Raw genomic sequence first — 12428 nt, 5'->3', positions numbered from 1 at the left:
ATATTATTTTTCTGTAAGAAATGACCAACAGGAGGAATACAGAGAGGCTTGGAGAGACTTACATCAACTGATGCTGAGTGAAATGAGCAGAACTAGGAGATCATTATGCACTTCAACAATGATACTGTATGAGGATGTATTCTGATGGAAGTGGATATCTTCAACATAGAGAAGAGCTAATTCAGTTCCAATTGATCAATGATGGACAGAATCAGCTATACCCAGAGAAGGAACACTGGGAAATGAGTGTAAACAGTTTGCATTTTTTGTTTTTCTCCCCAGGTTATTTTTACCTTCCAAATATAATTCTTCCTTTGCAACAACAACAACAAAATTCGGTTCTGCACATATATATTGTACCTAGGATATACTTTAACATATTTAATATATATGGGAATGCCTGCCATCTAAGGGAGGGGGTGGAGGCAAGGAGGGGAAAAATTCGGAACAGAAGGGAGTACAAGGGATAATGTAAAAAATTCCTATGCATATGTACTGTCAAAAAATGTTATAATTATAAAATTAATTTTAAAAGTTAAGTAAGAAGAACTAAAAGATAGATATAATACATATACATTATACATTCTAACAGCAATATTGTAGTGATGATCAATTGTGAAAAATTTGGCTATTCTGATCAAATGATTCAAGTCAAATCTAAATAACTCATAATGAAAAAATGCTATCTACCTCCAAAGGGATAATTGATGAATTCTGTATGCAAATTGAAGCATAATTTTCTCACTTTATTTTTTAAAAAAATTTTATGATATGGCCAATATAGAAACATATTTTGCATTATTTTACATGTATTTTAATTGATATTATTTTTGTTGCTTTTTCAGTGAGTGGGAGAGAGGTAGGAGGAAGGGAAAGAAATTGAAATTCAAAATTTAAAAAGAAAACAATGTGAAAAATAAATAATACATATTTTAAAACTATAAACAAAAAAAATCTAATACATGAGGCTTACCTTATAAAAACTACCAATTTAGGGAATGATTATTCAATTTATAAAAGGCTTTGATCCAGGTTTCCTTTAAATATGTGCTCTTAAAAAGTTATTTTCATAATTTATTTTTATAAAATGAATTCCACATTCTCACTGATGTTTTTCATCATTTTGAAGAAGTACAATAAACAACACAAATAAACATTTATTCTTCCTGCAATGGTATGTAAGTGAAAAGTGGGCATTCTAAGTTCAATCCTCTCCTTTGATGCTTTTAGGAAAAAGTGGAAACTTTTGAGTTCACATGTAAGGATCACTCAAAATACTAACATCAAAATTTACTGACATTTCTAAGCATTTGTTTGGAATATTTCTGGTTGGATACCTAAGCCTAGAAGGGCTTTCAGAAACTTAAGTCACTACTTTACAATATCCATTGAGAAGTAGAAAGACTTGCTATCTATCAAATAAAATGGGAAAAGTCTGATGATATGCACAGAATTAATCCTGTCCCATAACCACCTTCCAATTATTCCAAACATTTCTAAATCAAGCTATTCTGGCAGAGAAAGTTCATTACAAAGATATATTCTCCTATTTATAGGTTTAAATTTCCATAGCACATCTTCATAAAGAAGGGCTCAACTGTACTTCATAATGTGATAACAGTGGGAGGGATGCCTAAAAACTATGATTAAAAGTAGTAAGAATAATGGGTACACAACAGTAAATCAGAAATTAACATTAACTGTCTCTAAAATGTTAATATCATTTAAAAACCAAGAATATAATGTAATATGTGAAAAATATATAGTCATATAATTTACATAAATATCTACAATATAAAGCAAGATATATTGTGTATATACCATATGTATATGCACATATATGTGTGTATCCAAGTGGATATATCATAAATATTTTGAAAAATCTTTTGAAATGGCTCTTTATGGTTTTATATTTGAAATAGTCTCTTTACAATAACCCTTGGCTGATATTTTAAAATTATTTTAATTGACTATCATAACTGATAATAATGTAAGAAAAAAGCTCAGAGCCTTTATGTAATAATATCAAAATAACCCTTCGCTTTTTTCTTTTCCTTAATATAATTTTTGTCCTCTCAGCTTTTATATGTCTTGAATAAGTCACTTTATCATCATGGGCCTCAGTCTACTCAAGTACAGGAGAGAACTGCTTTGGTTGACCAATAAAAATTCTTTCTACCCTAACATTCCATGATTCTGTAGATATGACTTTCTAATATGAAAGACCAGAATCAGGAATCCCAAATAAGGTACTTTTCACAGATAATGGGTATAACATAGCTTCCAGCTGATTTAAACTAAAACAATTATCAACTGGGAGGAAATAATTAAAAACCTATAATTATTTAAAAGAAGCTTTCTTGAACAACAGTAACTGTAGACATCCCAAATTAAAGTGTCTCTCTAGATCAGGCATTTTAAAAGTCTCCATAAGTGGCTTTTAAATATATATTCAACAAAAATGATTTTTTAAAATCAGAGAATGTAAAAAAAAAACTTCATTAAAGAAATCTAAACGGTTTTAAAATGGGATATAAATCCATTTAGTACTCTACATCTAACTTAGTTAAAGAAACTTACCAATTACTAACAAAAGAAAATTATCAATGCAATTACTAACAAAAGAAACACCTGTGAAAATTCTTAAATTCGTGGAAAGCATTAACTACAGATAAAATTGTAAGACAAAACCTATTCCAAAGAGAAGAGATGCACAACAATAATAGCTCTGAATGGTAAGAGACTTGTTTCAAAAGGCAAAACACTAGAGGACAAATGATTTGGTTTTTTTAATTGCTGATTCAGTAGTGGAATTGTACAATGTATGCATAATGGGCATCAGGATAGTTGAGAGCTCATAGTTCTTTCTTCTCTTTGCAAAAAATTTAAAAATGTAGCAATTACCCTTCAATTCTCTCATTTTTTCTCAAATATCTCACTCAAGCTGATGAGGCTTAGATTTGGGGTACCCAAATGAAATTGAGGTCTAGTGGCAGATTCAGGGTACAGGGACTCAAGTAGAGCTCCCCTGCAGCCCCTCTGGATTCAGCTCAAGGATAGGGAGTTAAATGAGGTCTAGTAGTGGCACAAGAGTCCCTTGTAAAGGAATTTACAGACCTGAAAACCTAGATTGATAAAAGAGGTTTATTGTGGGGTTTGGAAGTAAAGTTAAAGTCTAAGTAAAAAGTGAAGGTAGAGATAAGAGGGCACCGGAAACAGTGTTCCAGTGGGCATAGATCCTTGGCATACCAGGTGTAAGGTTGGCACGTTTGGTACCTCTGCAAAGAGAGGGCTCCAGCTTGGCTCTTTTATGAGAGATTTAGCTTTAGGGGCTCATGGGTGTAGTCCCAAGTTGACTCAACTCTGATGGGGCCTGTGAGAGCCCAAGTTGGCTCAGATCCAATGTGGGACTGGGACAGGCCGGAATCTTCTATTGGAATTCAAAGGGGTGCTTTTGACCAGGATTTGTGAATCAAAGGTCCTAGCTTCTTGAAATGATAATGCATCAGCTAAGAGGGATTGAGAATCAGAAAGGAATAAATCAATCTGAAAGGACTAGTTTCTTAAAGGGACCACAACCCGCTTCAAAGCCACCAAGAAATACAGTCAAAAATCTCAACCCAAAACACCAATAATTCAGAAACCTGACAAGAAAAACATCTCCCTCTTTCCTTCTACTCTGACAACTCTCTCCCAATTTGCTACAGAAAGCTTGGATCCTAGTTCTGTTTTACTTGTGAATTATTTAAACTGAAAATAGTAATTTCTGATGATGTGTGTAACCACACACAATTACCTTTAAATAATGCTATTTGAAGGTCCTGCATAGCCCATAATAATGGGATTTAACCTGTAATTAGCATCTGTATGAAATGAGGAATCAATCTTATTGGACCACTGGAAGGGCTAACTTTCGTATTCCTGTAGAAGGTATACAAAGTTCCATCAGTAATCATGCATAGGTGTGTTCTCTCCTGCTTAGCAATAAACACAGTACACTGGCAACATGGGGAGAGCATGGGATGGATCACTGAAAGTCAGTGATTGTAATTAACTATTCTATAAGTACTATAACATCTGGCTCCAGCATTAAAAGCAAAAAAACCATTTACTCTCTCAAGGCGTAATATGTATAAATGACTGGCTTAGCTTGCATATATGAAGGTAGATCAAATGGGAAACACATTGCTACCAAAAGCAATAAATATAATTAATCTGCTGTTAGGAAAGCAAGATTCATGAGGAGACATCTTCTGTCTTGAAGAGAATACCTCAATAACTCAAAGAAAAGAGAGAGTATTATGGGTGGACCAGAAAGATATATTTCAAATAAATTATGAAGGAGTCAAATTTTTCAAAAACATTATTTCCCCCATGACCAGCTGTACTCAATCTGGAATTTGTCATGACCATGCCCCTAGCAAACCTTATTGCTAGGAAACTCATCATCCTATTGATATGATTTACTCTCTTTCCCTGTCAGGAAGAAACTATTATCAGATAATTTCCAGACTATCCAGGAAGGAACTTTTTAGCAATTCCCATAGTCCATCCACCAACCTGTGGGTATTTTCTAACCACCTTTAAGAGATAGATGAGCGTATCTTTAGACAGGACTCAGACCTGTTCTGTCACCTGGCTCCCAACTCCTGCCTGAGTCCCCCCCACCTTTTGCTTCTCAGAAGCCTCCAGGGTTATTTTTCCCTATAAAAGATGTGCTTATGATGAAAATCTTTGCTAAATTCTCTTCGGGACTAAGTCCACTATGAGATACTCTCTCTCTCATAGTGCCTTCCTTCTAATGGCACCTCTCTCTCCTAACTAGCTAACTGTGCTTGGTCTAACCTGCCATACAATGGCTTCTTCCCATCTTATGGAGTATTTCCTTTCTCCTGGCTAAATGTGAGTTCTTCTGGGGGAACATGTCTTTTTCCTTTTCTTATTATCTGCTCTCTCAACTCTATTTCATATCTGGTACCTATTGTATCCCTTCATTTTGTCTGTATTCCCCTTTCCTTAAATAAATCTACCTTTTGTCCGAGGGAATGGCCATCGTGAATTTGTCACATGCTTATTTTGAACTAGGTCCTGCTATTCCCAACCACATCACTGTGAAACTGCAACCTTGGTACTCCCACCACTTCAGAACCCTCAGTGTCTCTCTGATTCTAGAGCTAGAAGGTGGCCCAAAGACTCTTCCCCAAACCTCCCTTTAAATCAGGTGTCCAGGCCAGCCATCTCTTCATTTCTTACTGGCTGCTCTCTGGGCACTGAACTCCACCCTGCACTCCTGCTGGGCACCTTCTTACTCCCCTCTTTTTGTTTCCTCCCATTAGATTTTAAACTCCCTGAGAGTAAGGATTTAGCAGCATCTGGAACATAGAAGGCTTTGAACAAATATTTATTTACTGACTGGATTTGAAAGCACTGAGAGAACGTAACTCTTAGAGAACCCTGTAATAATTTTTCCATAGTAAACTTTCCATATTTTATCCTTTGTTATATTTATTTCCTACTACTAGAGTTTTACAAACTGGACTTTTATAAGGTTAGTCACACCTCTAATATCAAGTCATCTCATGAATGAAAAATGGAATAATACAAAATTCCTAACCTTGTCAGAGTCTACAAAGTGCGTAGCAATTCCTCCTTTTTGTACATCTCTACCTTTCAATCTGAATCCTGTGAGTGCTAGGAAGTAACCAAGTTTTCCTGGAAGGCGTGGTAGAAAATAACCTCCACCCACATCAGGGAAAAGTCCTGCAATTTAAGAAAATTTAAAAAAATGAAAAGTGGTAGGGCTGGTTTAAATGAATCAGATGAGGAGCAATTACCCACATAATTACATATTATACTTTAATTAGTATTATAAGTTACAATAGAGTTAAATTAGAAATGATTAAAATATTCATTAAATCCCATTAGAATATCAAATTAAATTTAACTATGAGTTCATGCAAACCCATATACAGGATTTTTCATGAGATAAGTAAGAAAGCACACAAATTCCAAATTCTAAATTTGATAACTGAGGTCTATTACCAAACCACAGATTTGATCATGTCATTCTTCTGCTCAAGAAACTCCAGTGGCTCCCAACTGCCTCTAGAGTAAGAACCCCTTTGTTTAGAATTTAAAGCCCTTAATCTGGCTCCATCTAACCTTTCACATCTAATCAAATGAGTTCATTTGCTATTCCCTTTTCATTTACCTTTTTATCTTTGTGCCTTAGCCCAAGGTGTCCCCCACTAAGCATTCTTTTCTCAATTCTGCCTCTTAAGACTGCCTACTAAAATAACTTTGCATATACTTTGCATATATTGTAGTTGTATATATTTTTATTGACTTACCAATGTAAACATTTTTTATTATTTATTATTATTATTCATGTTGTTTATTCCCAACAGAATGTAAATTACTTGATGGCAAGGATTCTGCTTTTGTATTTGTATACCAACACCTAATATAATGCTTGACACCCAGTAGGTGCTTACTGTATACATGTTCAATGAATGAATGAATATGAAAATTCAATAATTAGCTTATATATCAACAGTGGATAGAGTACAAGGAGAAAGACCTGATTTCAAATCCAAGGCAATTCATTTAATCTCTCACTCAGTAAAATGGGCATGATATAGTATCTACTCCCCAAATATGATATAGGGATAAAATGAGATAATGTATGTAAAACCCTAGTTTTATATGTTAGCTTTATATAACTAGAGTGTTATATAAGAATTCTGAATTCCACTATTAATTTTTATATATTATTTACTGTTAATAACCATACCTCCTCCCTTATTAACATTTAACCAAATATTTATACTATACATTTTCTATAACTCAATTACAATCTAAAAAAATCTCCTGGTCATTAGCTAGTGATAAATGATGACAATCCACTTGCAAATTATGCTAGTGATCATTATAGGCACTTTTATAGTGCTTAGTTATACCCTGAATAAAATAGGGATCATTAGCTTTATAGAACTATTACCAGGTCCTCATTCAAGGTACTCATGGTAAGCACATCTGTAAGTACTCAAAAGATTTCTGGCTTCCTCTGGATGATAGTTTTAAATGTAAATGAATAAATACAAATTAACTTAAAAATCTCTTGTCTCTGTCCAGTTGATTGCTCCAAACAATTACAAAAATCTGATATTTACATTCGTTAATTTTTTTAATATAGCAAACTAAAGGTAAGATAAGTTTTCTTATTTTACATCAAATAGTACTTATTGACAAATGAAATTATTACATTGTTAGATAATAGAGATCAAATATGAATATCTCAAAAAATAAGAAAGGAATGAGCATTTTTGAACCAACAACCATAAGTCTTCAGTCAACTTGAATAAATAATTCTTGTAACAACAAGCACATCATAATTGATGGAACATTTAAATAATTAATTAATTATTAATCAGTTCTTTCACACAGCTACAGATGATTACATGTTCACAACAATACTTCTCAGACATTGCAAAGCCCTAAAGTAACACTCTCTCAGATTAACATAAAATGTTTACAAGATGATTTCCTCACAATAATACCATGACATAGGTAACACAAGTGTCAATATAACATTTTACAGATTTAGAAACTGAGGTTAGTATTAGATGCAATTCAAACCCAAATCTCCTAACTTCAAGTCTAGTACTATTTTTATTAATATATACAGGAGTGGATAGTAAATAATTTTATGCTAACTGTATTGTTTTCTAAATCTTTGAATGCTGACAATCTGTCAGTTTATGTGGCAACTCTTTACTACCCAACACATCTGAACACCACATTTGAACCAAAGTTCAAATATCCTGTATAATTCAAAGACCAAGCTTTTCACCTACCTGACAATGAAAAGATGTTCTCTTTTTAATTCAGAACTATACTTATTACTAATAATGTTTTATCTTAGATCATTAGCAGTATATTTATATTTACTTTGCACAAATTATGTATTTAACTAATAGAAAATCATTTAAACATTTTTGATTTGATTTTATTTTCAATCATTTTCAAGTTTTCTTTCATTTCTTTTATTCTACATAAGATTCCTGGCAATTATTTCAACAATTTTTATATAATTTGAAATACTTTAAAAGAAGATAATACCAGAAGATAAAACTAAGGATAATTTTTACCTATTGCTGTTTCTGGCATAGCAAAAAGTGTTTTCTCTGTAGCTACTCGGAAATGCCCATGAACTGAGAGACCAACACCCTAAAAAATAAAAAAGAACAAAATATTATTTTTAACATTTTAAAATTAAATAATTTAATAAAAATATTATTTAAAATTAGGAATATTTAAAACAAAAAACTAAGACCATGTGACTATATAAATAAGTTCAGAAAAATCTTTGAAAAATAGTTTATATGACCTAGAAAAAATAATAACAAAATTCATATAGAAGAACAAAAGATCAAGAATTTCAAGGGAATTATTGAAAAAAAAAATCAAATGAAGGTGGCCTAGCTGTATCTGATCTAGAACTATATTATAAAGCAGCAGTCACCAAAACCATTTGATATTGGCTAAGAAATAGACTAGTTGATCAGTGGAATAGGTTAGGTTCACAGGACAAGACAGTGAATAAAAATAGCAATCTAGTGTTTGATAAATCCAAAGATCCCACTTTTTGGGATAAGAATTCACTATTTGACAAAAACTGCTGGGAAAACTGGAAATTAGTATGGCAGAAACTAGGCATGGACCCACATTTAACACCACATACTAAGATAAGATCAAAATGGTTCCATGATTTAGGCATAAAGAACAAGATCATAAATAAATTAGAGGAACATAGGATAGTTTACCTCTCAGACTTGTGGAGGAGAAAGGAATTTGTGACCAAAGGAGAACTAGAGATTATTATTGATCACAAAATAGAAAATTTTGATTATATCAAATTAAAAAGCTTTTGTACAAACAAAACTAATGCAAACAAGATTAGAAGGGAAGTAACAAATTGGGAAAACATTTTTACAGTTAAAGGTTCTGATAAAGGCCTCATCTCTAAAATATACAGAGAATTGACTCTAATTTATAAGAAATCAAGCCATTCTCCAACTGATAAATGGTCAAAGGATATGAACAGACAATTTTCAGATGATGAAATTGAAACTATTTCCACTCATATGAAAGAGTATTCCAAATCACTACTGATCAGAGAAATGCAAATTAAGACAACTCTGAGATACCACTACACACCTGTCAGATTGGCTAAGATAAATAATGATAAATATTGGAGGGGATGTGGGAAAACTGGGACACTGATGCATTGTTGGTGGAATTGTGAAAGAATCCAACCATTCTGGAGAGCAATCTGGAATTGTGCCCAAAAAGTTATCAAACTGTGCATACCCTTTGTGCTACCACTGGGCTTATATCCCAAGGATATACTAAAGAAGGGAAAGGGGCCTGTATGTGCCAAAATGTTTGTGGCAGCCCTTTTTGTAGTGGCTAGAAACTGGAAAATGAACAGATGTCCATCAATTGGAGAATGGTTGGGTAAATTATGGTATATGAATGTTATGGAATATTATTCTTCTGTAAGAAATGACCAACAGGAGGAATACAGAGAGGCTTGGAGAGATTTACATCAACTGATGCTGAGTGAAATGAGCAGAACTAGGAGATCATTATATACACTTCAACAATGATACTGTATAAGGATGTATTCTGATGGAAGTGGATATCTTCAACACAAAGAAGAGCTAATCCAGTTCCAATTGATCAATGATGGACAGAATCAGCTACACCCAGAGAAGGAACACTGGGAAATGAATGTAAACTGTTTGCATTTTTTGTTTTTCTTCCCAGGTTATTTTTACCTTTGCAACAACAACAACAACAACAAAATTTGGTTGTGCAGGTATATATTGTATCTAGGATATACCAAAACATATTTAATATGTATGGGAATGCCTGCCATCCAGGGGAGGGGGAGGAGGGAAGGAGGGGAAAATTTGGAACAAAAGGGAGTACAAGGGATAATGTAAAAAATTCCTATGCATATGTACTGTCAAAAAATGTTATAATTGTAAAATTAATAAAAAAGATATGGGGGCCCCCAAAATATATAGTTTATAACTTATGCTAAAACTATTGTAAGTATTCTATTATACAACTTCTCAAAAAAGCAAAGCATAGAAAAAGGCCTTAAGATTTAAAAATATTTAACTAAACATTAAGACTAGAATTATTTGGCAATGGAAAAACAGTGGAAACTTGAAGCATTAATACAGGAATAGTCAATAATGTCTTTATTTTACCATTTATAAAATAAAAAATTACTTGACTTCTTAGAAATGTTAGTTATATTAATAGAGCAAGAAAAAGAAATTAAAGGTATAAGTATTGGCAAGATGCAACATGCAACAAAGCCATAGCTACTTGAAGAAAAAGAGGGTTGAATTAGAAAATTCTAAAGAATTAGCAAAAGACTAAGACAAAAGCACCACAAAATTAGCAAGAAATGAAATATATCTATAAAATCATTAACATTTCTAGAAAGCAAGAATAAAAGCCAGGAGGAAATTATGTTAAGAAAAATAGGATTCAAAACAGGTATAAATTGGGGCAACTAGGTGGTGCAGTGGATAGAGCACCAGCCTTGAATTCAGGAGGACCCGAGTTCAAATCTGGTCTCAGGCACTTAACACTTCCTAGCTGTGTGACCCTGGGCAAGTCACTTAATCCCAGCCTCAAAAAAAAAAAAAAAAAAAAAAAAAAACCAGGTATAAATTACATAAAAATCTGGAAATCAATCTACTAAGACATTTAAAAACTATAAAAAAATATTCTTTGTAGAACTAAAGGAAACCATATAATTTTAGGAATATTCACTATTGATGGCTAAACTGCTCCCAATATAATAAAAATTGTAATACCTAAATTAACATACAGATTTAGTGTTATGCCAAACAAAACTACAAATGAGTTATTTTATAGTATTTGATTAAACAATAATAAAATTTACATAGAAGGTAAAAAAAAGATTTAGATTCCCAAGGGAAATACTTTTTTAAAATGGGAAGTAAATGGGCACAGAACTTCTAGCCTTCTTATTGCATTATAAAACAATAATTATCAAAACTATTTGTTACAGATTAAATAACATTAAAGTAATTGAATAGAACAAATTAGATAAATTATTTGTAGTCAGTAAAGCCAAAAACAAACTATTTAGGAAAGGATTCCCTATTTAAGAAGAACTAACAGAAAAACTGGAAAGCAGTTCACCAAATTATAGAGTTAGGCAAGCCATCTTACATGATACATAAAAATAAGCTTCAATGATTATTCACCATAAAAATAAAAGTTTATATCATAAAAAATTAGAAGTAAATGGAAAAATGTAGTGTAACTATGACTAGGAAGAAAATTCTAAATCCAACAATAGGTAGAGGATTTAATAAAGATAAAATAAACACCTACACAGTTTTCTGCATGAACCAAATCAATGTTTCAAGTTAAGAAGGAAGAGAAGAAATGATATAGAATAAAGGAAATTTGATGCTTCTGGAATAGAAATTCCAAGGTATAGTGGAAGGGAGGTTAGCATTTGATTTGGAGTGAAAAAGGTTAGGGAGATGGAAATAAGAAAGTGACAGCATAGGACAGAGGATGAGATTTGGATAATGACCTGTACAGCATTTCAGAATCACTGCAATGTACAGGAAATGTTCAGCTTCTATATAACAATTATTCCATTAAATCCAAATCTGGCTTTACTTCCCCTTTCACCTGAAGGTCACCTCTGGGTACTGGTGCTGAAATGGCTGCAAAGCCAGGACACTGGATGCCAGCAAATCTAAAATACTGTTCTCCTGAATGTTTGAAACTCACAAGGATTATAATATACAAAACCATTCCCAAAATAAAAAATAACAAAAGGCAAGGCACCAGGACCAAAGTCCGTTTTCACAGAGCCACCTGTAGCCTCATGTTGGAGAAAATCCAAGGTCTGTCCCATTATTGCACTGTCTCTCATTAGATGTTCATCAGAAAAATAATCAAATTAAGAATGTGCTGCAAAAACAAACAAACAAAAAAAACCCACAGCTTTGGTTGCTAATTTTTTTTAGTATCTCTACAACCAAGAGAAGAATAATATTTTTACATCCATAAGATAAAATATATAGGAAAGGAATATGGATGAAGGAATCCCACAATATATTATATATGTGGTAAAATAGTTTAAAATATCTTTATAAAAGTTCACAGGCCCTAACCTTAATTACCTAAATAACTCTAATCTTAAGATATTTACCAAGCACTACACTAAGCATTTAGGGATATTAAGAGCAAAAAAAAAAAAAAAAAAAAAACAGTCCCAGCTTTTAAGGAGCTTATACCCTAATAGAAAAAGCAGCATGGACATACAGAAGTACATGCAGAATATATATATAAAATGA

The 12428-nt window shown here is 32.6% G+C and overlaps 1 protein-coding gene across 1 annotated transcript in view; it reads right to left on the bottom strand.

Moving 5' to 3' along the window:
• Nucleotides 1–12428, bottom strand: part of HIBCH (3-hydroxyisobutyryl-CoA hydrolase) — a 93939-nt gene that overhangs the window by 43669 nt on the left and 37842 nt on the right. The window contains exons 7-8 of the mRNA XM_074302858.1: nucleotides 8151–8229; nucleotides 5615–5760 (exon numbers count right to left, since the gene is read on the bottom strand). Coding sequence (XP_074158959.1) covers nucleotides 5615–5760; nucleotides 8151–8229 — 225 coding nt within the window. The remainder of the gene's footprint in view (nucleotides 1–5614; nucleotides 5761–8150; nucleotides 8230–12428) is intronic.

The sequence above is a fragment of the Sminthopsis crassicaudata genome, chromosome 3 (genome assembly GCF_048593235.1).
Source record: "Sminthopsis crassicaudata isolate SCR6 chromosome 3, ASM4859323v1, whole genome shotgun sequence".
NCBI lineage: Eukaryota > Metazoa > Chordata > Mammalia > Dasyuromorphia > Dasyuridae > Sminthopsis > Sminthopsis crassicaudata.
Note: the sequence above shows the minus strand (reverse complement) of the source record. Positions and strands in the feature narration are given on the sequence as shown.